This window comes from Eulemur rufifrons, chromosome 7, assembly GCF_041146395.1.
Source record: "Eulemur rufifrons isolate Redbay chromosome 7, OSU_ERuf_1, whole genome shotgun sequence".
Taxonomy (NCBI): domain Eukaryota; kingdom Metazoa; phylum Chordata; class Mammalia; order Primates; family Lemuridae; genus Eulemur; species Eulemur rufifrons.
Window position 1 is genome coordinate 145,846,755 of NC_090989.1, and position 26,510 is coordinate 145,873,264.

Here is a 26,510-nt window from a genome sequence, read left to right on the forward strand (position 1 = left end):
TAATACCCGAGTGTGACTCGGAAAGGTATGGGATCTGCCTGAGAAGTCATACGTATGGAGGGCGAGTCAACAGAGCCGTAGCGAAGGTCTGCAGGGGCCGTGGGAAGAAGGAAGTAGTCATTTTCTGCTGGAACCCTGCTGGATTCGCACAATCAATAAACCTATGGTCTCTGTTCTAGCTTTACCCAAATGTGCCAAAGTGGCACTATTTTAAAATTCCCTATGTGTTTCTAAAATTTGTTCAGAACCTACAACAGAGGAGGAATGTGATTAACTGGCACCCTCAAATCCCCAACGGGGAGGGCCCGTCCCCTGTGTGCTGATGCTGTCTCCAAAGCAAGGGGACTTGCCGGGAGCCAGCAGCCACCCAGCCGTGTGTGCTGTAGCCTCTTCCCCTCGGAGAGGCCCCAGACGCTGAGATATGATCGAGGCAGCCCAGACAGGAAGCTCTAAGAACCAGAATATTACCGGTAAGGCTGGGATTGGCATGCGGGCAGGGCACGGTGGCCAGCATCTGTTATTAAATAGCTTGAACATCATCTCTGAGAAAAGCTGGACTCCGCAAGCTCATTGATGGCTCGGTGATGGGTGGCAAGGGATTCTCCTTCTAACCCAAAGCCATAGCCCAGGGCCTTGAAAATTCTATGCACTCATCAATCACTTTGGCTCTGGTCAAAATGCAGAGTCTGCTTCATTGGGTCTGGGGTGGGGCCAGGATTATGCATTTCTAACAAGCTCCCAGCTGATAGCAACGCTTTGGTCCAAGGACCCTATCTACAATAGCAAAGATTTAGAACAGAACAGTAGTTCTCAATCTTAGCTGTGCATTAGAATCATGCGGGGGTATTTGCAATAAACTCAGAGATTCAGACCTCATTGAGCTGGAGTAGGGTCCTGGCACTGATATTTTTTTTAAACTCCTCATGACTCTATAAACCAATAAGGTTGAGAAACACGGATTTAGAATATATGTTATTATTTATTTATGGAAGATAAATGTGGCTGAGGAGTAAATGGAGGAGTGTATACCTGAATGGACAAACGATTACGATCAAATTAATTCTCTACATGTGAGGTTGAAGAAAGCCAAGGGCCTAGTTCGTACCACTCCCCATCTGCACCCCTGCTCATCACACCAACACACGAGATGCCCACTGATAAAGGCGCCCTTCCACCCTAACCACCATCCAGCTGCAGATACCACTACACCGTCAAGGCTAGAACTGGTTCCACTGGATAGATTGTGGTTGCCTTGAACTGTCTGCAGAAGGAAGGGAAGATGCACGAGATATAGCTGCACATCTGTGATAAAGTTTGGTGTGAACACATCTACAGAAATTTCCGTAGGTACTCTGATAAAGCCTTCTTCTCTCAAGTCTCAGGTTTAAATTTTTTCATTTGACACAAGTCAATGATGGCAATACCTTGCGACCAGTCACTCTGAAAAATTCTTAAGTGCTTTTTATATTAGTTTCCTAGGGCTCCTCTAACAAATTACTACAAACCGAGTAGCTTAAAACAACATAAATTTAATCTCTCAGAGTTATGGAGGCCAAAAGTCCAAAATGAGGGCCTTGGCTGGGCATGCTCTCTCAGCGGTTCTGGGGAGGATCTGTCCTGTGCCTCTCTCAGCCTCGGGTGTTGTTGGCAGTCCCTGGCATTCCTCGGCACATAAATGCATTGCTCCAATCTTTGCCTCCATTATCACATGGCAGCGTTGTACCTGTGTGTCTGCACCTCTGTGTCTCTTCTTGTAAGGACACCAGTCATATTGGATTCAGGGCGCACTCTGGTATGACCTCATCTTAACTAATTACATCTGCAACGACCCTATTTCCAAATAAGATCATATTCCAAGATTCTAGGAAGAAGATGAATTTTGGAGGAGACAATATTCAACCCAGTATACTCTTCTTAAAGATGGAAAGATCCCTAAGGCCGTCACAGGTACAGCCAATTCTCTGAATCCATGGGTTCTGCATCTGTGGATTCAACCAATCTTGGATGGAAAATATTCAGGGAAAAAAAAAGGATAGTTGCATCTGTATTAAACATGTACAGACCTTTTTTTTTTTTTTACCTTGTCATTATTCCCAAAACAATACAGTCTAACAACTATTCACATAGTATTTACATTGTATCAGGTACTATAAGTAATCTTTTAAGACACTGTATTAGGTATTAGGTATTGTAGTAATCATAAGTAATCTAGATAATCAAAGTATACAGGAGGATGTGCCCCTATGTGCACCCGCCCAATCCTTGCCAGGCTGCATTCAAAACTCCCTATGGAGCTAACAGGAGTTAGTTACAAAAAACAATGGTGGGCCAGGCACGGTGGCTCACGCCTGTAATCCTAGCACTCTGGGAGGCCAAAGCCGGAGGAGGATCGCTCAAGGTCAGGAGTTCAAGACCAGCCTGAGCAAGAGCAAGACCCCCGTCTCTACTAAAAACAGGAAGAAATTAGCTGGACAGCTAAAAATATGTGGAAAAAATTAGCCAGGCATGGTGGGGCATGCCTGTAGTCCCAGCTACTCGGGAGACTGAGGCAGGAGGATCGCTTAAGCCCAGGAGTTTGAGGTTGCTGTGAGCTAGGCTGACACCACGGCACTCTAGCCCGGGCAACAGAGGAAGATTCTGTCGCCAAAAAAAAAAAAAAATGGTGAACCAGCACCTCTTATATTATCCTGGATAGAGCTTGAGCCCATCCTTCCAAGTGAGGTATCATAAGAATGGAAAAATAAGCACCACATGTACTTGCCATCAAATTGGTACTAACTGATCAACACTAAGGTGCTCACATGGTAGTAATATTCATTGGGTGCCAGTCAAGTGGGGGGGTGGGGAGTGTAAACTCACAACTAATGGGTGCAGAGAATACTGTATGGGGGAAGGGCATGCTTGTAGTCCTGGCTTGGGCGAGGCAAAGGCATTATATGTAACCAAACTGTTTGTACCACCATAACATTCTGAAATAGAAAACAAATAAATAAAAAATAAAATAAAATTTAAGGATTTCAAAATTGATATTAACATTTAAAGAAAACATAAAGAAAACGAATAGAAGAGCCCCGCTCTGGGTTTGAAGTCTGTGTGTATTTCCTTGCTCTCTTGCAGAATTTCCTGTTTCTGCAGATTTTCCCCTCACCTCATTAGCTCTGGAAGTCACTGGGCACTCATGCAATCTGTCAGCTACCACAGAGCGTCCTTGTTTTGCTCTCTTCTTCTTCTTGGCCAGGGCGCTCTCCATTGAGGCTGGTGTGTCCTCCTGGCACAGTGGACACTTCTCGTGGGCTCAGCTGCCAGACTTGCTAGGTGTGGCCATTGTCTTTAGGCGTCAGGCAGTGGAGACACAGGGGATTCCACTTGTGGTTTACTGGACAAGCCCTGGAACATACCGTTTCCACAATACCAAGCCATTATGTTTTTAAGGAGCAACAAATTTTCCCAAGCATGTTTACACATATCTCATTAAGTCCCAACATGCTCATAGAGGCTTTATTCCCATATTACACATGAAGATACTAATCCCTTGTCAAAATGTGACCTACAGACCAGCCACACCAATATCCCCTGAAAGCTTGTTAGACATGCAGAACGGCAGGCTCAGACTTGCTGAATCATAACCTGCAGCTCAACATGTTGATCTGTGTGCACGCTAAAGTTTGAGAAGCACTGGATTAAAACTCAGAAAGGTTTAGGGATTTTCCCGGTGTTCCAGAGCAACGTGCTGGTTCAGCTGGGACAAGGCTTTGAGACTCCCAGAGAAATGCTTTTCTGACAGTAACGCTTCACTCCTTGCTCAAAGGCACACCTACCCTGTAAGGTCAGCTCCACGCTCTACCTTGAAGACCCAGGCAGAATCAGGCATCCCTTCTTTTGCTCCATAGATAGTCTTCGGTGTGCTCCTCTGTCACAGTAATGAATGCATTTGGCCTGTAACGAGATGGAGAAAATCAAATCACCAAGCATCTTCTTGGAGTGGTCATTGGATTCACCTGGAAGAACTACATCACTTGGGGTGGGTATACCTCAGTGATGGCGGGGGATTGTTTAAGAAAAATCTTTTAACAGCATAGAAAAACCACCCCCCAAGTTGAGAGGGTGCAAGACCAAAGCATGACTCAGACAAGTCCAGATCGACAAGTTGGATGAGTTTATTAGAGGTTACTTACAAGGGCATTTGCTCCCGGACAGCACAAGAACTTCTTGCACAGGGGTTTTCTTGCATGCAAAATCCACCTCTGCCTGCCCTGTGGTGTTGCCTTAAATCTCCTCCCAATGAGTAACAGAGTTTTTACATTGTGTCTTTGCTTGTTTACAGTGAAACACACAGGTACAGTACCATCACTATACACTGTCAGGAAACCCATGTTGTCGATGATATTACAGTTTTCCACTAGGCGGGAATTTTAGTATTACAGTTAGCTAAAGGGACCTACAGGACAACCAAAGCAGCTCTAAAGCAGTCAGGGCCAGGTGGAGCTAACCATTTCAAGGCAGGAAACTGCTGAGGCGCCCAAGAAAGTGTTGGGCACATTTCCCAGGCCCAGTAGTTATCCTGACACCTGCCTAGACTACTTTGTAACAATGTTGCTGGGCACTCGGGGAGTTTCTGTTAATGTGGTGGGGAACCTACATTTTTCCCTCAAGGGAACAAATTGCTGTGCAAAAGAAGGAATTTGTATTGAACCTGAGAATTTCTGTCTCCACAAAGGTGTGGAGAAAAGAGAAGAGGAAAGTATCAAAACATTGTGAGAAGTAGTGCAGCAGGTTCTAAACTCCTGCTGGAAGTAGATTGCTTTTTGCTTTGTTTTGCTCTTTGGTAGAAACTGTTGAAAAGACTATGTTTTGCACAAAGCGGAGGCTTTCCGTGACACACTGAAGCAGGGCACTGACCTGTGCCATAGAGGCGAAAATCCAGCAGGCCCTAGGACTGGTATTTGGACCAAGTTGTAGTTAGTTCTTCTTGGAATCTCCAGGACTTAGCCCAGTGCCCCCAAAATGGTTCCTGTAGGAAGGAAGGGAGGGAGGGAAGAAAGGAAGGACATCAGAGATTTAACACTGTGGGGGGAGAGTGAAAAACTCACATCTTTTGATATTTGGTCCTCTAAAACATGAACATCACATATCTCTATACCTATTTAGGAGTTCTTTAATGTCGTTAAATAAAATTCTATAATTTTCTCTGTAAAAGTTCTTGCTCATTTTGTTATCTTTATGCCTAGAGACTTTGTATTTATTGATGCTATTATAACAGAAATCCTATTTTTTTTTATTATTTATTTATTTTTTTATTTTATTTATTTATTTTTTTTTTTTTGAGACAGAGTCTCACTCTCTTGCCCGGGCTAGAGTGAGTGCCGTGGCGTCAGTCTAGCTCACAGCAACCTCAAACTCCTGGGCTTAAGCGATCCTACTGCCTCAGCCTCCCGAGTAGCTGGGACTACAGACATGCGCCACCATGCCCGGCTAATTTTTTGTATATATATATTTTAGTTGTCCATATAATTTCTTTCTATTTTTAGTAGAGACGGGGTCTCACTCTTGCTCAGGCTGGTCTCGAACTCCTGACCTTGAGCGATCCACCCGCCTCGGCCTCCCAGAGTGCTAGGATTACAGGCGTGAGCCACCGCGCCCGGCCCTATTTTTTTAAACTATACTTTAAAGCTACTTTTTACTGAGCTATACAAAAGAGCTATAGAAATGCATCTTAACTAAGTGAACATTTGTGTATTATCAACTTTTCATTCAGCAATCTTCATATATTCCCTTGGTAACTTTAATGTTTTATCTATAGATTCTTTGGGGATTTTCACATTTGTCCATCCACATTTGTAGATTGCTTTGAGTTTTTTCCCTAGATCATCTGTACATAATGACATTGTTAGCTCTTCTTTTCCAGTCTTTATGCCATTTATTTCTTCTTCTTGACTTACTGTACAGGTTAGTAACTCCAGTACTAGGTAGCAGTGGCAGAAGAGTAAGCATATTTTTCTTATTTCTAATTTCAAAGGAATTACTTTCAACATTTCCTTGTTGATAATGATATTTGCTATACGTTTTTATACTATATTTTCAAAGAAGTTCCATCTTTAAAAATTTTCATGAAGAAATGTTGAATTTTTTCTCTTAAAATTTTTAATGAAGTAAAATATGCACGCAGAAAATGCCTCTATCATAAGTGCATGAATTCCCACAAACTGAATCCATCTGTATGACCAACACCCAGATAAAGGAATGGAATATTATCAGTCCCTGAGAAACCCACTTTCCATCCACCACTCAGCCCACAGAGGTAACCAATACCACACCTATAATAGAAGAAAAGAAAAAGATACCACACCTGTTTTACCTGTTTTTTGGTTCCTTATATAAATGAACTCCTACAGTATGCTTGTCTTTGTGACTGGCTGCTTCTGTGCAACATTAGCTTTGTGGGAGTCATCTATACTGTTTTGTGTAATTGGAGGTGATCCATTCTCCTTGCTGTAGTGCATTCCATTGTGAGAATATACCGGAATATGTTTATCCATCCCACTATTGATGGCATTTGGATGGTTTCCAGGAGTCTATTATGAATGATGCTGCTATGAATATTGTAGTACATGTCTTTTGTGAAATGTATCCATTTGTATTAGATATATACTTTGGAGTAGAATTGATAAGGCATATAATATGGTAATGTTCCACTTCAGTAGATAATGACACACCATTTTCCAAAGTAGTTGTGCCAATTTACACTCCCATCAGAATTGGAGAATTTTACTTGCTCCATATGGATTTTACCAAACAGTTTTCCTGAATCTGTTGAGATGATCATGTGATCATCTGATTTTTTTCCATACATCTTTTAATGTGCTGAATTAAACTTGTAGATTTTTCCAGTGAAAACCAATCTTTTATTCCAGGGATACATTCAAGTTGGTCAAGATGTACATTTTTGTACATTGCTTGATTCAGGGTATTGCTATTTTATTTAAGGTCTGTACCTGTTAACTTCATCAGTGGGTTTGGGCTGGACAGTATTTTTATTGTTCGTAATAATCCTGGCCTCCTAAAAGGTTATGAATGCTAAGATAAACCCTCCATCTCTGGCAATCTTTGACTCCCAGGTTCTCCCATACAATTCAGAAAACTACAGATCTGATTTCCTCCCTGCAAATGTGACAAATGCTTAGCCCAGGCATTCCCCAGTCAGAAGAGTGAACCACAGCTCCTCCATTAACCCTCCAAGGGATCCTTGTTACGTGTGCATGTCTGCTAAAGCCCCTGAATTAGATGAGATCTCTCATCATCATAAGGACTGGATGAAGGCAAGGTTGCAGGAACATAAAAGACACCGTATTCATGAGCCTGAGGCCTGGCCTATGGTCTAAAACGCCTACAGTTTGCTGCTGGGAGCTCCTCACCTGTTGCCCTGCCCCCACCCGCTCTCAGTGCTGGTGCAGGATAGTGACCTGCTGGATCACAAGTCCTGAACTCCTTCCTCTTCTCTCCCTGGTTGCCAGAGATACTAAACACAATGGCCTACACAGGAAATAGGTGAAAATAAGCATTCATGCCTCCTCAACCAAGCCAGTCCAGACATTTTTCTATTTTTCATCTTGGAGAGAACTTCTGCAAAAGCTTCCCAAACAGCACCCCTGAGGGTTTAATGGGGAATGGGATATTTACAAGGTCTCAAAGACTTTCCCACAAATGGGTTATAAGTTATAAAGGGAAAAATAGTAACTTTACTATTGTTGGACATCTTAACCAAGTGAAACAAGACTAATATGACCAATATTGTATCCCCTGAGAAAGATGTACAAGTTTTTTGGTGATTTTACCAAAAATGTTAAACCTAGACCTAATCACAAGGAAACATCAGACAAACCCAAAATGAGGGACATGCTACAGAATAACTGGCCTGGATTTTTCAAAAGTTGTCAATGTGTTGAAAACAGAGAGGCAGGGCCACAGTTTGAGATCAAAGGCAAGTAAAGGGGCTTAATCAAATGTGATGAATAGGCCAGGCGCAGTGGCTCCCCTGTAATCCTAGCACTCTGGGAGGCCGAGGTGGGTGGATCATTTGAGCTCAGGAGTTCCAGACCAGCCTGAGCAAGAGCAAGACCTCGTCTCTACTAAAAATAGAAAGAAATTATATAGACAACTAAAAATATATATAGAAAAAATTAGCTGGGCATGGTGGCGCATGCCTGTAGTCCCAGCTACTTGGGAGGCTGAGGCAGGAGGATCACTTGAGCCCAGGAGTTTGAGGTTGCTGTGAGCGAGGCTGATGCCACAGCACTCTAGCCTGGGCAACAGAGTGAGACTCTGTCTCAAAAAAATAAAATAAAATAAAATAATAAAATAAACGTGATGAATGGCTCTGGATTGGATCCTGGACCAAGGAAAAGAAGTTCTATAAAGGACATTACTGAGATAATTGGTGTCATTGTAAAATGAACTTTTTAAGGTAATATGATTGTGTCAATGTTAAATTTCTTGATTTTGATAATAGTACCATGGTTACATAAGAGAATATCCTTTTTTTTTAGAATATTTATACTGAAGTGCTTAGGGAGGAAGGAACATGATGCCTATAATTTTTCTCAAATAATTCAGAAAATAAACTACGTGTATGTCACATATAGAGAGAGAAAATGATGAAGTGCGTGCAGGTATGTGCCACATAATGACATTTCAGTTAACACACGCATATATGACAGTAGTCCCACAAGATTACAAGGCCACTGAAAACATCTAGTGATGTCACAGCTGTCATAATGTCATGGCAGAACACATTACTCACGTTTTTGTGGTGAGGCTGGGGCTCGTATACAACTGTGCTGCCAGTCATATAAAAGTATAGTACATGCAGTTATGTACATACATAATACCTGATAATGATAATAAACGATTGTTACTGGTTTATGTATTTACTACACTATACTTTTTATAGTTATTTTAAAGTGTACTTCTATGTATATTAAAAAAAATTAACTGTAAAACAGCCTCAGGCTGGTCCTTCAGGATGTCCAAAAGAAGGCATTGTTATCACAGGAGATGACAGCTCTGTGTGTGTTACTGCCCCTGTAGACCATCCAGCGGGACAAGATGTGGAGGTGGAAGACAGTGATATTGATGATCCTGACCCTCTGTAGGCCTAGGCTAATGTGTTTGTTTGTGCCTTAGCTTTTAATGAAAAAGTTTAAAAAGTAAAACAAAATTTTTTTAAAATAGTGAAAAGCTTATAGAATAAGGATACATAGAAGGGAATTAGTTTGCACAATTGTACAATGTGTTTGTGTTTTCAGTGTTATTATAAAAGAATCAAAAAGCTTAAAAATTAAAAAGTTTATAAAGCACAAAGTTATAGTAAGCTAAAGTTCATTTATCACTGAAGAAATTTTTTTTATAAATTTAGTGTAGCCTAAGTGTACAGTGTGTATAAAGTCTACAGCAGTGTACAGTGATGTTCTAGGTCATTCACATTCACTCATCTGTCACTCACTGACTGACCCAGAGCAATTTCCAGTCTGCAAGTTCCATTTATGATAAATGCCCTATACAGGCTTACCACTTTTTTTCTTTTATACTATATTTTTTCTGTACCTTTTCTATGTTTAGATACGTTTACATAAACAAATGCTTACCATCGTGCTACAAGTGCCTGCAGTATTCAGCGTAGCAACATGCTGTACAGGTTTGTAGCCTAGGAGCAGTAGCCTCTACCATACAGTCTAGGTGTGTGGTAGGCTATACCACCTAGGTTTGTGTAAGTGCATTCTGTGATGTTCACACAACAATGAAATCATCTAACAGTGAATCTCTCAAAATTCACCGTCGTTAAGTGACTTACGACTGTATGTCAAAATGTTAACACTTGGTGAATTTGGGAGAATATACCAGAGTTCTTTGGATAGTCTTGCAATTTTTCTTTTCTGGATATTATTTCAAAACAATGAGTAAAAAAAAAAAAAAAAAAAAAAAAGATTTTCACTTCTAGCAAATGGGAAACTACAGAGGTAAAATAATAAAGATCACCTTGGTGGTTAGGAATATGAAGTGTAGTTATTAACACATGCTCGGTTCTAAATCTCTTGATGGGAGATTGCTCATCTTCTAAGCAACCCCTTGAGGTAGAAATCATCACCCCCTTGTACAGATGAGAATGATGAGGGTTAGTGAGCTGAAATAAGTCACCCAACAGCTCAACAAAAGAGGACATAAATGCCACCTTCTCTTCTAATCAGGGCCACATCCCCAGGGAATTTGTGGCACATGAGGGCTTCAGAGTCACACAAACTTGAGTTAAATGCATTTTCTGAGACGTATCTCAGCAGAGGTGCTACTTTGGGCATGGTGAGCAGAGAAAAAAAAAAAAAAAGAGCAAGATGTGATTACAGCGTGGTGGGGGAGATTGCCCAAAGAATGCAAGGGTGGACATGGACAAGATCTACAGTGAGAAACAAGAATTTCTGGGAAATTTCCCAAATGGGAAAGAAGTTACTTCTGACTGCCCTAGTGGCTTTGGGTGGCTTCAAGTAGCTCACTCTGTTTCTGGTGAGGATTGATAGGAGTAAGAGAACGGGCATTGGTGTCCAAGTGGATGTTGTTTTGACCTGGACTGGTGCCAGTTCTGCCCCTTAGGAGCCATGCAGATTTGGGGAAAGTTATCTAAAATACCTGCAGCGTCATTCTAAGGATTGGAGTTCATGTAGGTGAAATGCGGTATGGCCCGTCCAGGATCTCTTTTAGGAGCTGTGGCCCTTGGGACCCCTGTGGGTAGGTAAAAAGAACACAGAATCTGATAGCAACCATACTGATGTTACTGTGTCCTCCGGTCATCAAGGAAATCAGGACAGAGGTGGCCCCAGCCTGGCTCCAAAATGGACATTATAGGAGATCAGAATATGCCACCCAAATGTGCCACTCTGACATAAGGATTATTTTGAGCTAAAGGCAATTGAGAAAAATCAGACACAGAATAAGCTCTCTCCCCTCCTCCTACCTACCTGGAAGCAAAACATAAATTCCCTTGTGAAGGTGCCCTCACCTTCCCATGTCAGGAGGGGTAGAACAACCTTATCGACAGAGACTAGAAGCATTCCAAAGGAGTCTAAGTAAACAAATCTTTCTTAATAATCCTTATCTACCATTAATGCCCCCCATATATTTACTCTCCCATAATCCACTGCCCCTAAAAAGCCCAGAAGCCCCTTCCCTTTGTCTTATCACTTCTTTTTTTTTTTTTTTTTGAGACAGAGTCTCACTCTGTTGCCCAGGCTAGAGTGAGTGCCGTGGCGTCAGCCTAGCTCACAGCAACCTCAAACTCCTGAGCTCAAGCAATCCTCCTGTCTCAGCCTCCCAAATAGCTGGGACTACAGGCATGCCCCACCATGCCCAGCTAATTTTTTCGATATATATTTTTAGCTGTCCATATAATTTCTTTCTATTTTTAGTAGAGATGGGGTCTCGCTCTTGCTCAGGCTGGTCTCGAACTCCTGAGCTCAAACGATCCGCCCACCTCGGCCTCCCAGAGTGCTAGGATTACAGGCGTGAGCCACCTCGCCCGGCCTGTCTTATCACTTCTTTACAAATTTATCATCTTTTGTCTGAATGATATAAAAGCCTCCAAGCCTAGCCACTTCTTTGGGGATTGTTTCTTCTTTTATGAACACCCCCCCACTCCCAGAAGCCACAAAAAACTTTTTAAAAAATTTTTGCTCTTAGCCACATCAACCAAGATACATAAAACTTTTAACATCAAATAAAACGCGTATGTTTTTCTTTTCTTAATGTTTTTTTTAAGGTTATTTTGCAGGCGGAGCTACTGAACCTAAGAAGGTAGAGGAAAATTTTCCCTCCCCTACAACATTCTGAACCAAGCTTCAATAATTAATATAGAGGAAAAGGAGGAATAAAACAGTATTTCACAAACCCCTCTTCTCCACAGGGAACAGGATGGATATTATCAGGAGAAAAGAAGAGAAGTATCTTGACACTCTACTTTTACCCTTAGCTTGGGAGTGTTTTTCATATGACTCAGGTGCTGATCATAAAATAGTAGAGGAAAAGTTTTTTCTCCCCAATATATGCTTCTTTTTTTTTTAATTTAAGTTTTTAAAAGAATTTTTGTAGAGACAGAATCTCACTATGCTGCCCAGGCTGGTCTTGAACTCATGGCCTCAAGAGATCCTCCCACCTCGACCTCCCAAAGTGCTAGGATTACAGGTGTAAGCCACCAGGCCCTGCCCCCCAATATACGCTTCAGAATAATAAACTCAGGCTTCCCCTGTATACCATGTTTGCAGTGTAGATGCTTTTTGCTCTGCAAATTTTGGGGGGGGAGGGCATTCCCAGTGTGGATTAGTAAATTAATCTACAATTTAATCAGCAAATCATTCACAAAATGCAAATGTCTCTGCTTTGAACTAGTTTTTTTTTTTTTTTTTTTGAGACAGAGTCTCGCTTTGTTGCCCAGGCTAGAGTGAGTGTCGTGGTGTCAGCCTCACTCACAGCAACCTCAAACTCCTGGACTTAAGTGATCCTCCTGCCTCAGCCTCCCGAGTAGCTGGGACTACAGGCATGCGCCACTATGCCTGGCTAATTTTTTGTATATATATATTTTAGTTGTCCATATAATTTCTTTCTATTTTTAGTAGAGACGGGGTCTCGCTCTTGCTCAGGCTGGTCTCGAACTCTTGACCTCGAGCGATCCACCCGCCTCGGCCTCCCAGAGTGCTAGGATTACAGGCGTGAGCCACCACGCCCGGCCTGAACTAGTTGTTGATAGCAATTTTCTGTTTCCTAAATACTTACTGAAATAAGAACATGTCTTTATTAAAGAAAACTTTAAGAATAAAGAGGAATAATCTAACATAGGACAGGTTTTGTTTCCACCCCTTTTATTCTGGGATGTGCTCACCCACATCCATGTTTGGCATAGAGATAGTCATAGCATACACACCACCTTACTCTGCTTTTTTGATCATGAAGATTTCTCTGAGTTTCTACATAGTTTCATTATGATTGTTTTTCTTTCATTATTCATCATTCTTCAAGAGAGCCATCACTTTCTGAGACTCCTGTGACGAAAAGTGCCATGATTAAGCTCCTTAGGGTGGAATCATATGATTTCATCTTGTTATCCCTTCTGTAATAAAAGCAGTGCTGGGAATATGACACTTAATATACGTTAAGTGTTAAGGGAGTGTTTGCAAAAGATAAATTCTTGGAATAAAGGACCCTCAAAAGGCTAAAAGATCTAATCAGTTCCTGCATACAATGTGTGATGTTTCCTGGAAATGCAACTAAAAATACAATATGCTATTCATCACACCTTTCTCCATGTTCAACCCTTCAAAGTGATGTGGTTATACCTTTGATTGCATGCAGGCAACGTTCTTGACTCCTCTTATGGAAGAAATAAATATTTAGTAGTAAGAAAAAAACTGCTTATTGTAGCTTTTTTTGGTAATCCACAATGGGGAACTAAATTTTAAGGGTGGCAATAACTTTTCTGATAAGCTGGTTTTACTATTAACAACATTTAAGCTTTTATGAAACTCAGGCTTCTAACACTTTCTGTTAAGCGAGTGCTCTTTTACCCTACAAATCAGTATGGGATGGCTATGAGGTTATTAAGTATGAAATGTCTGATTTTCTTAGGTACTAAGTTTGACAGTTGACATCTCTGACATTTCATTTTGACGCTCTTGTTTTATGTTTATTGTGAAGGTACATCCTCAGTCTTTCAAATACAGATTTTGGCTTGTGATTATCTTTCAAAAATTTTTTAAAGCAATTTTTGTGAAACCATAGGTAAGTCAAAAATTTGTGTTATTTTCGAATAAAAGTTTTATTGTGGAACCAATGCAGCGCAGACAGCTCGAAATATCAAAGAAGTCTTTGAGAAGGATGTGGCTAATGAATGTATATAGTATGTCGATGGTTGGAGAATTTCCGTTCTGGTGATTTTAATCTTGAAAATGGCCATGTGGGCGATCTGAGGCCAAGGTGGATAATCCTGAGCTGAAAGCTGTAGTGGAAGCGAATATCTCAATCTACACATGAGTTAGCAGCAAGGTTTGATATTATTCCAACACTACTGGACCATTTGAAACAAATCAGCAAGGTACAAAAGCTGGATAGATGGGTTCCAGGTGAATTAAATGAGCATCGCAAGAGAAATTGTCTGGAACTTGCCTTTCTTTGCTGTCAGGACATAAAGGCGAAACATTTCTATACCATAGTGTTATGTGTTATGAAAAATAGATTCTTTTTGACAATCACAAGCATTTGGTTCAATGGTTGGATAAAGATGAAGTGATGAAACACAGTCCAAAACTGAATATTCATCCAAAGAAGTTAATGGTGTCCGTTTGGTGGTCCAGCACTGGTATTATCCACTACAGCTTCATGAAACCTGGTCAATCAATGGATGACAGTGGATGTCTGCTGCAACCAATTGGACAAAATCATGAGGATGCATGCAATGACAGGCCAATCCTCTTGCAAGACAATGTTCAACCACATGTCGCACAAACAACACTGCTCAAACTACAGAAGCTGGACTTGGAAACTCTGTCATCCACCATATTCACCAGACCTTGCATCAACTGACTACCACTTCTTCCAGGCTTTGGACCACTTCTTGCAAGGAAAAATATTCAATTCTCAACAAGCTGTAGAAAACGTCTTTCATGATTTCATCACCACTCACTCTCCAGGCTTCTTCACTGCTGGCATAAGCAAGGTACTGTTAAGATGACAAAACTGTGCCAATAGTTTAGGCACATACTTTGATTAATTGTATTGCTTCTCATTTGATATATAATAAACTACACTTTTGATTTAGAATTGGACATTTCCTACTTAATGACCTAATAGTTGGAAACTGTAGAAAAACCAGAAAGATTTCCCCTAGCCTTACCCACAACTCTTGTTAATGTTATTAAATGAGAATTTTTAATGCAGTGCAATGAGAAAAGCATCCTAGGCTGTGCTTCAGAAGATGTGAGTTCTGGCTCTGGCTCTACCACCAAATCACTGTGTGATTTTTGGTGAGTCTCTTCACCTCTCTGGACTTAAACATTCCCACTTGGAAGGAGAGAGAGAGAGAGAGAGAGAGCAGCAAGATGACAATCTATGACAAGTATCTGTGATAGTAGTAATTTACACATTTATACTTAGGGTTTATTAAAATAGAGCCTTTTCTTTCTCTTCATTTTAGAGGAAAGGAGGTAGGATGTACTGCTGATCTCTTTTTCTTTCTGAAGTGAAAGATGATCTTCTGAACCCTTGGAGGGACCCAGTGGAGTTGAATTTAGGTGGGATGCTCCCAGTAGGTCTGATCCAGCGTTCCAGAACCCACTGAATGAATATCTGTGCAGCAAAAGGTGGACTTGGAGAGGCCATGGGTTCTGGAGGCCTCCAGACTTCGGTTTTGCAGTTTGCTTTCCACGACCTTCTGATAAAGTGCCTGGATTCCTGATGTGGGCCCAAAGGTGAGGAACCAAGGCTTTTCTTTTTTAGTTATGCCACAGTCTGTCTGTCTTCAGAGCCAGGATGTGGTAGGTTAAATAATGGCCACCCAAAGATATCAAGTCCTAATCCTTGGAATTTGTAAACATTACTTTATTTGGGAGAAATGCCTTTGCAGATGTGATTAAGTTGAAGATCTTGAGATGGGGAGATTATCATGAATTATCCAGTGGGCCCTAAATGCAATCCCAAGTGTCCTTATAAATTAGAGGCAGAGGGAGGTTTGACACAGAGATGGGAGAAGGAGGTATGAAGATGGAGGCAGAGGTTGGACTGATGTGGCCACAAGCCCAGGACTGCTGGGGCAGCCAGCAAGAGCTGGAAGAGGCAAAGAGGGGTTCTTCCTTAGGGCGTCCAGAGGAGGGGCAGCCCTGCTGGGTTACAGCCATCTAGGCTCCAGAACTGTGAGAGAATAAATTTCTGATGTTTTAAACTGCTGGTTTGTGATGATTTCTTATTGTGGCCCCAGGAAACAAATACACAGGGCAAGGGCAGGTGGGTGCCCAGTTCTGCAGGGGCCCATGCCAGTCCTCCCATCTGGCCCAGGAACCACCCACCGGAGGAGGGTCATCCTTCAGTCCTGGCTGTGCAGGCCTTGTCCTCACCTCCTCACCTGACTCCCACATCTTCATCTTCCCTCACTCTCCATTCAACCATTTATTAAAAAGTCGCTGTGCACCAGGCATTGTGCCTAGTATGGAGGAACGGCAGATAAAAGGATCTTAGGAACTCACTATAAATGGGTTTTAAATCGGCCCAACCTGGAAATTGGGCTCAGGGAAATTCCACCGTGGTCCTTTGGGCCTTGCCTAGCTGGGCTGAGGAGGGGAAGTTGGCTGCCCCCGCCCTCACCCCACCGCCCATGAGGCAGGTTCATAGTTTCCAGTATGACGACGGGGATCAGCAACACCTGAGAGCCCTCAGCGCAGGGCTCTTTGCTTATCACATAGAAAACAATCACAGAGGAGCTGGAGTTTTCCCCAGACTGCGTCAGAAGGTGAATGACACTGCTGAGGGGAGTTACCCAGGTGCTAATTCAAGCACCAGCGGATATTTCTAAGAAATGAAATTACTAGTCAAAAGGGATTGGTTTCAGGGGCCACAAAGCAAGAATTGAGAGGAATTTAGAGCCATTGCACCTGAAGTGGAACAAGAAAATGGATGTCATCTGTACTTGGAATATTCTGTCTTCCTCACTCTAATTTCCACAAAGAATTTCCACACACCCGTAGGAGGTGGCAGGAATAGAAGGAACGATTCCACTTCCTCTTTACCCCCCACTTGCTGCTCCTCTTTGGAGGAGGATAAGATTCTAAGATTGGCAGGTTGGGGAGAGTTTATCATGTCATCCATTAGACCATGTTAGCCAGAGGGATGGGCCTTACCTCTCTGTTGCCTTCTTGGGATAGCCGGAATCTCTGTTAGCCAGAGGGATGGGCCTTACCTCTCTGTTGCCTCCTTGATATAGCCGGAATCTCACAGTAAGAGTGCTCATGCCTGCAGACCTCCGTGGTAAGTTGACCAAGTGGGTCTGTTTCTGCCAGGCCTAGTTAGGTCCCCGCCCTCGATATCCAGGCAAGATACCCTCCTCCACACAGGTGGCCTCACGTACCCCACTGGCCTGGTCTCAAACAGCAGGAATAAAGGGTGTGCTCCTCAGTTCACAATTCTGTCCCGGAAATGCCCACTGCTCTCACTGTAGGGAAGAAAGCACAAAGGATTAAGTTAGATGAGGCAACAGCCCAGCCAAAATTCAGATAAAATGTGCCATTTTTGTTTTTTTCCATCTAACATTGTACCCTTCCAATGACTTAATATTTGTGCAGGTACAATGGTAGGTTTAAGCAGTCTACTTTTTGTTTTGGGGGTTGTTTTTTTTTTTTTTTTTAAGTCCTTTCCAGATTGTTTCTATGATGCTATTGTGCTATAGCTCTGCTAACATTTCTTTCTCTCCTGAATTTTAGATTATTACCTTAGGTTGGATCTCTAAAAGTTAGCCCCACGGTCCTCCGTGACACTTTATATGCTCTTCTCAGACTCCCAGAGTTCACCCGTAGCTGAGACCTGTGTCCTGTGCTCAGATGCTGTGCTGCACCGTGGAAGAGGCACACAAAGGCTTTCTAGGTGTCTGGGTGGTTTTCCTGCTACCTCCTGTTTTCAGCATGTTCTTTGACTTTCATGGGTTCTGTCTTAACACATTCTTTTGGGACAAATTTTCATTATTATGTCCCAAGGAATGGTAACAACTCCTACTTGCCTTTACTCCAGATTTGGTATGAAAAGGCAGGTGCGGTAATTCTAACGTGAGAAAGAAAAGTCTCTGCTATGCTACACCCTTCATGCTGATAGCCTATATTTTTCCCCACAAGCACTCTATAAGGAAGCTATAATCCTTATTTTCCATACGAAGAAGCTAAGAATGGGGGACTCATGAGCTGGGAGCGCAGGTGCATCCCAAAATTCAATAGCAGTAATGTTGGCAATCCTCATTGCTCCTATATTTTCCATACACTTTTTTCTCACTAACTCCCCTAAGAAGTTCTCTTCGGACACCCAAAGAATGTGTTCAGTCACAATAAGCTTCCCTGCTATCTAGTCTGGCAAGACCACTTGAATCATCTTGTTTTTGCCATAACAATGCTGCTTAACAGACAGGCATGAACCTCAGTTATATTTAATAATGACAAGTGTTTGTTGCACATTCATCTGGGGTGGTCAGCGGGGCAGCCCTGTTGATCTCAGATGGGCTCACTCACACGTCTAGAGCTTTCTGGCTGATCTAGGTTGGCCATGGCTAGGATGACTGAGGTAAAGGGCTGCCCCTCCAGTTGACTAGCATGGGCATGTTGTCAAGGCAGTGGAAGAGCTGCAAGAATGAGCACGTTCAATCAAGCATGTGCCTTTCAAGCCTTACTTGCATCGCATTTGCCTACATCCCACTGGCTAAAGAAAGTCACATGGCTGAGGCCAGAGTCAGAGAGAAGAGGCACTACAAAGTTATACAGCAAAATGTGTAGACACAGGAGGGATGAAACATTAGGGAGTTAAATGTAATGAATCTACTGCGTCCCTCCAGGAATGAGTGCATTGGAGATGGGGAGATTCTGGAATTTCAATAGTGCCTTCCCAACGATTCTGGGACTCATGTTCCCTCCCCTGGGCTAGGGGAAATTGATCTAAAATGATTTCCAAAGGGCTTTCCTATTAACAGAGAATCTTATGCCCAATTTTTACTGAACACAAACTATGACCCAAAGACTCTGACACTTCCCAATTTTAAAATGATGACATTAAGAGTTTGGGCTTTGCAATCCCTTGAACCTGGACTTGAAGTCTAGGCTTCAGTGTACTAGTTGGGTAACCACTAGCAAGTCAACTAACTTCTCTGAGCTTCAGTTTCCTCAAACAGGAACAATAATAACTACCACGCAGAATTTTTGTAAAACCTAATTAGGATGAGGTATATAATGGAACTGGTACATAAAAGGCATCCAATAAACAGAAACCATAGCATTAGTTTCAACTCTTTTAATTGTGCCAGAAGGTATGTATCCAGCTTCAGGCATGGCTGAATCCAGGGGCACAAAAAATTTCATCAAAATTTTACATTCTCTTTATTTCTTGGTTGTAATTTTCATTGGTTGGCTCCATCCTTCAAATAGGTTTCTTCCATGTGGAGGTCAAGATGGATGATTCTCTGAACCAATCATGACAGACAGGGAGATGAAAAATTCTCATTGACCAGACCTGAGTCACAGGCCTCCTTTTTAACAGTGTGTAGCAGTGTGATTGGCAGCACAACCAGTAATGCACGGAATGGAGCGGAGACGAATGTTCCCTCATCCAAATATTCATTTAAAGAAAGCATGTTAACAGACATATGCAACATGGCCATTACATTATTATTCTTGTCACTATAGGATGAATAGATGTAATTTTTAATAATGAATATGGCATTTTCCATGAAAAATATGTGAATAATGGAATCACTCTGATAGAAGTTATTGCTGCTACCATTACAATTCAAGTAGAAGTATATATGCACATATGCATATATACACATTTGTGCATGTGTGGAAAGCCAGTCCAGGTATAAATCATACAACTCCAATATAATAATAAAATTATTATTTCCTCTTAATACAGTTTTTAATTTTTAAAAAATTCTAATAGACTATTTTTTAGAGAAATCCTAAGTTTACAGAAAATCTAGGTAGACAGTACAGAGAGCCTGCTGTGGTTTGCTGCCTCTCTCGCTGCTCATCATCACTCACGTGAGTGAGGGCACCTCCAGAGGAGCTATTATTACTCACCGAACTGCACACACACATGAAGGTGCAGACTCTAAGAAGAAGGAATTAGCAACACTGAAATCTCCAGAACAAAGGCTCTAATTAAGGTATGTATGTTAAGCATTTTGGGGGAATGAATAGGCAGGGACACTTTCCTATTCTTGAGGGTAGACACAGGGAAGACCAATATTTCAGAGGTCTGGGTACAAGAGGTGAAATTTTCTTTGATTTTTGCATTTTCTCAGAGACCACAAACTCTGCCTGTGTTTTAGTGGCTGCACATGGCTGTGGCTGAGGGGAGAAAGTCATGCCACTTTCTCTGCAGGGCATCAGGAGGGAGTCAAACCTCCTGTAAGTGTAGGACGGTTGATAAGAAAAGATCCCTTATATCACCAGGCATCTGAGGGGATCTGTCCTTGAACGGGGCACAGTGCTTCTATCAGATAACTGAAGGACATCTGGGGATTGTTTTCAAGGAAGGAAGCTAGAAAACCAAACATTTTTATTGTACCCATAAGATATAGAAATATGAGAAAGAAAAGTGTTTGGGGCAGACAGATGTGATTTCAAGTCCTGGCTCTATTGCTTCCCCCTCTGTGTGACTTAGGCACTGAACTGAACTCTCTGAGATTCAGATATAATCACAACTCCAGAAATAGAAAGGAGATATTAGTGCCTGCTTCACAGGGATTTATGAGAAATAAGTGATGCATCTAAAATTTCTGGTCCCCCTTAATAAATGGTAGGAATATTACTAATGCTTTCCGTGGATTTTAATAATGAAAGAGGATGGAGAAGTGTGGATTGGGTATCAGTAGGAAGGAGCTGGGTTGAGGATCTATTGTTATTCTAGCATGTTAGGAGAGCAAAACAGAAGGTGAACTAAAAATTGTTTTAAAAAAATAACTGAAGGCCAGGCATGGTGGCTCACTCCTATAATCTCAGCACTCGGGGATGCCGAGGCAGGAGGAGTTTAAGACCAGCCTGGGAAACATAGCAAGACCCCGGTCTCTACAAAAAAATAAAAAATCAGCCAGGCATGGTGGTGCATACTTGTAGTCTTAGCTACTTGCGAGGCTAAAGCAGGAGGATTGCTGGAGCCCAAGAGGTGAAGCCTGCAGTGAGCTATGATGGCACCACTGCACTCCAGCCCAGACAACAGAGCAAGACCCTGTCTCAAAAAAATAAATAAATAAAAATAAAGTAAAAGACAAGCAGGAAGGCAGATGTAAGGGAAACTATTGTTTCTAGATAAAACTTGCAAAAAAAAAAAAAAAAAAAACCCACTGCACACTTAAGAAACTATGTTATTTAAATTTACTTTGGGTGCATACTTAAATAAAATTAATATCTTTAAAAATTAGCTGGGTGCAGTGGCTCATGCCTGTAGTCCCAGCTACTCAGGAGGCTGAGACAGGAGGATCACTTGAGCCCAGGAGTTGGAGGCTGTAGTGTTCTATGATCGAGCCTGTGAATAGCCACTATACTCCAGCCTTGGCAACACAGTGAGACCTTCTCTCAAAATAAACATTGCTTGCTTGTTTAGCATTTCAAATTATAGAAAGGTGGCATAGTGGATAAGGAAGTCTGAATGTAAAGCAAACAAATCTTGGAAAAATAATATGTCGGGACTGAAATTGCATTGAATGTATATAACAATTTGAGAAGACTCATCATGTTTTACATGTTGAGTCTTCCCTTCCAAGAATATAGTATATTATTTCTTTTTAATCATGTCTTCTTTTATGTCCTTCAACAAAGTTTTATAATTTTTTACAGAACTCAATTGCAATTTTTTTTTTTTTTTTTTGAGACAGAGTCTCGCTTTGTTGCCTGGGCTAGAGTGAGTGCCGTGGCGTCAGCCTAGCTCACAGCAACCTCAAACTCCTGGGCTCAAGCAATCCTCCTGTCTCAGCCTCCCGAGAAGCTGGGACTACAGGCATGCGCCACCATGCCCGGCTAATTTTTCCTATATATATTTTAGTTGGCCAGATAATTTCTTTCTATTTTTTTTAGTAGAGATGGGGTCTTGCTCTTGCTCAGGCTGGTCTTGAACTCCTGACCTTGAGCAATCCACCCGCCTCGGCCTCCCAGAGTGCTAGGATTACAGGCGTGAGCTACCACGCCCAGCCCTCAATTGCAATTTTTATTAGGTTTATTCCTAGTAATGCTAGTAATTTTTGTTGCTGGTATGATTGAGATCATTCTTCTATTGCATTTTTAAAATTAGTTATTTCTGGAGCTTAAGAAAATAAGTAAAAGAATAAATTAAACTTATAAGTATCATGCAGACATATCTCTAAAATAATAAGCAAAATGCAAAATGAGAAACATGGTATCACATCATTTTATATAAGTTAAAAGTAAGCACACACAAATATATATATATTGCTTATGGATACATATAAATATGTAAAAGTACCAAGGAAAACTGTTTAGAATGATACATACCAAATTGGTGCTTTGTTTTTTGTGTTTTTTTCTTTTTGAGACAGAGTCTCACTCTCTTATCTGGGTGAGTGCCGTGGTGTCAACCTAGCTCACAGCAACCTCAAACTCCTGGGCTCAAGCAATCCTCCTGCCTCAGCCTCCTGAGTAGCTGGGACTGCATGCATGTGCCACCACGCCTGACTAATATTTTCTATTTTTAATAGAGACAGGGTCTCCCTCTCTCTCAGGCTGGTCTCAAACATCCTGAGCTCAAGCGATGCTCCCGCCTCGGCCTCCCACAGTGCTAGGATTACAGGCGTGAGCCACCGTGCCCAGCCCCAAATTGGTTTTAATCATTGCTTCTAGTATACGGGAATTAGTTTGTGTAGTTAAAGGGAATTTTAGCTTCATCTCTATTGGGAAGGGAAGGGAAGGGGAGAGAGAGAGAAAGAAAGAAAAAGAGAGAGAGGGAGGAGGAAGGAAGGAGGAAGAACCCAAAGCAAATATGACAATATGTTAGTAGTTGCTAATTCTGTATAATAGACCTATAAGTATTTATGTTTTCTTTGTAAATTTTGGCTGTTGTTATACCACCTAACTCCCCTGCACTAGCTTGGGCTGCCATAGCAAAATATCATAGACTGGGCGGCTTAAACAACAGAAATGTATTTTCTCATAGTTCTGAAGGCTGGAAGTCCAAGACCAAAGCCCCAACAAGGTTGGTTTCTGGTGAGCCCTTTCTTTCTGGCTTGTAGATCACCACCTCCTCACTGTGTCCTCATATGGTCTTTGCTCTGTGCACAAGGGAAGAGAAAGAAATTTCTAGTGACTCTTTCTCTTCTTGTAAGGACTTTAGTCCCATCAGATTAGGGCCCCACTTTTCTAACCACATTTAACCTCAGTTACCTCCTTAAAGGATTTATCTCCAAACAGTCCCACTGTGGGGGAGGGTGTCAACATATGAATTTGGAGGGGATACAATTCAGTTCATAACATCCCTATAAATTTTTTTAAAATAAAATGTTTTTAAGGAATGAATCTCTTTTACATGTTTCTGTGACCAGGTCCCCCTGCCTTGATGGATTATACACTTGAGCCCAACGTGACAGGAATTACTGACTACTACTATCCTGGTATCTTCTCAAGCCCCTGCGATGGGGAACTTATCCAGAAGGACAGCAAGTTGCTTCTGGCCATCTTTTATTGCCTCCTGTTTGTATTTGGTCTTCTGGGAAACAGCCTGGTCATCCTGGTCCTTGTGGTCTGCAAGAAGCTGAGGAGCATCACGGACGTGTACCTCTTGAACCTGGCCCTGTCCGACCTGCTCTTTGTCTTCTCCTTCCCCTTTCAGACCCACTATCAGCTGGACCAGTGGGTGTTTGGGACTGTGATGTGCAAAGTGGTCTCTGGCTTTTATTACGTTGGCTTCTTCAGCAGCATGTTCTTCATCACCCTCATGAGCGTGGACAGGTACCTGGCTATTGTCCACGCCGTGTATGCCATAAAAGTGAGGACAGCCAGAATGGGCACAGCCCTGAGCTTGGTAGTGTGGCTGACTGCCATTATGGCCACCAGCCCACTGCTAGTATTTTACCAAGTGGCCTCTGAAGACGGTGTTCTACAGTGTTATTCATCTTACAATCAGCAGACTTTGAAGTGGAAGATCTTCACCCACTTCGAAATGAACATCTTAGGCCTGTTGATCCCGTTCACCATTCTTCTGTTCTGCTACATTAGCATCCTGCACCAGCTGAGGAGGTGCCAGAACCACAACAAGACCAAGGCCATCAAGTTGGTGCTCATTGTGGTCATTGCATCTTTACTCTTCTGGGTCCCATTCAACATGGTCCTCTTCCTCACGTCCCTGCACAATATGCACATCTTGGATGGCTGTGTCATCAGCCAGCAGCTGATTTATGCCACCCATGTCACAGAAACCATTTCCTTCACTCACTGCTGTGTGAACCCTATTATCTATGCTTTCATGGGTGAGAAGTTCAAGAAACACCTCTCAGAAATATTTCAGAAGAGCTGTAGCCACATCTTCCTCTACATAGGAAGACAAATGCCCAGGGAGGGCTGGGAAAGGCCGTCATCCTTCCATCAGCACTCCTCCCGTTCCTCCAGCACAGACTACATTTTGTGAGGATCGGTGAAGGGGACATATAAAAACACTTTCTCGAGTAGCACGCTAGCAGCAGTGAACAGACATGTGGATGTGGAAGGTTTACAGAAAGAGTTCAGCGTGAAGGATATTGTATATGCTGTTGCCAACACTTGGAATGGTGACTAAAGACACAGTTGTGCATGCCTGGCCCCATCTCTGCAACCATGTTCAGTAATGATGATGGGCAAGGTGGTGACTCTAAAGGATTCTGTATGTCAAGTGAGAAAAAATGATGTCTGACCTTACATATACAAAAAATATACCTTCAGAGTCCATTTGTATGCTGGAAGAAGTGGATATTGAAAAGTTTTTAACATCGAAATGAGCCTCCAGTTGTGCATTCATTGACTGATGGTGAAACAACCAAAATGGTTCTGAATTGAGACAATAATAGTGACAACGGAGATGACATTATTTACACTGCAGAAAACGTGCCTATAGACAACATGGTGAAAATATGTGATGGGCTTATTGAAGGACTAGAGCAGTGTGCATTCATAACAGAACAAGAAACCATGTCAGTTTATAAAATAATCAAAGAGAGACTTCTGAGACAAAAATTGTTGATGGGGCAGATAACTCTGGGGGAAATGTTTTAAAAGCCATATAGCAGAATGGCTCCTCATTCCTAGAGGACCCACTTCCTGGTCCCTCAACTGTGTCTGATGTTTCTTCTCACCTAGGAAATAGAATACAGTGTACACAGCACCGTAGGTGGAGATTTGGAAACCTGCCATTGCTTGCTGTTGCTGCTTAACAGCTGATACAGTATTCTGCTGATGCTACTGTGCTGCTTAGTTACCCTGAACACATTATCTTTTGTTTTTTCACTGTATTAATGGTACTGTCACTTTTTTACTTCTCAGCACTTTTGTGTGAATAAATGTAAGAAAATGATTGTTTATCAGAAGCATAGAAATTCAGAGTCAGAAATGATGGTGATGTCAGACAACCACAGATATTCCACATTATCTGAGATAATGACACCTTAGCTTTCTGATGGCTCAGTCCACACAAACTTTGTTTCTTGCACAAAATTATTAAAAATGATGTATACTATTACCTTTAGCCTATGTGTAAAGGTGTATATGAAACACAAATGGATTTCGTGTTTAGACTTGGGTCCCATCCCAAGATATCTCATATGCAAATACTCCCAAATCTGAAAAAAAATCCAGAATCTGAAACACTTCTGTCCCAAGCATTTCAAATAAGAGATATTCAACTTGTATATTAAAATCTCTGTGATTGTGGGTTTGTCTATTTTTCATTTTAATTCTGCTATTTTTTGCAGTATATATCTTGAAGCAATGTTATTAGGTGCACACAAAATAGGATTGTTGTGCCTTTTTATTGAATTGACTGTTTTATCGTTATGAAATGCCTCTTTTTCTCTAGTAATACTTCTTGTCTTAAGGTCTACTATGCTCATCATTAATAGAGCCACACAAGCTTTTCTTGGATTAGTGTACGTGTTGTGTATCTCTATAGTCTTTTATTAAACACTTTAAACCAAACTGTTCTATATTTAAAATGTCTCTTTTGTAAGCAGACTTTAGTTGGGGCTTTTTTTCCCCCACAGAGAGAGAGGGGGTTTTTATTGCCATGAGGATGCACAGTATGGCTCCTCAAAAGCAGGCCTCAGGTGTGTAATCTAGGCTTCCAAGGCAAAATCCTTGGCCACTGGAGTCCAGCCAGTGGTGCTGACAGGCACCTGGCCTCTCTGCCTCACCAGTCACTTCCCTCTAGTCACTTCCTGACTGCCACACACACGTCCCCCCGCACATCAAGCCAGGGTGTACTCCTAGCACAGACTGTTTCCTAATGGGGAAGGTGACATGGAACTCCAAGTCCCAGCACATAGACTCTCACATTCACATAATATTCCAGGGTCATTTATGTCCCTGCACACATCGTCACTGGTGTCTCTAAGCAGTTGCTACACTTGGAGAGAGTTGGTTTATTCCAAGCAGAAGCCAAAGAGTACCACTATCTGTATTTTTAAAATCCAGTCTAATAATCTTTGTCTATTACTTGGAATGTTTAGTCCATTTACATTTAACAAAATATATAAAGCAGACCTAGGG

The 26,510-nt window shown here is 41.9% G+C and overlaps 1 protein-coding gene across 1 annotated transcript; it reads left to right on the top strand.

Moving 5' to 3' along the window:
- The first annotated feature begins 19,814 nt into the window (after nt 1-19,814).
- On the top strand, nt 19,815-24,673 carry CCR8 (C-C motif chemokine receptor 8). The gene is made up of 2 exons (XM_069473472.1): nt 19,815-19,933; nt 23,321-24,673. The coding sequence occupies exon 2, from the start codon at nt 23,335-23,337 to the stop codon at nt 24,400-24,402; it is 1,068 nt and encodes a 355-aa protein (XP_069329573.1). The 5' UTR covers nt 19,815-19,933; nt 23,321-23,334; the 3' UTR covers nt 24,403-24,673.
- Nucleotides 24,674-26,510: the final 1,837 nt, after the last annotated feature.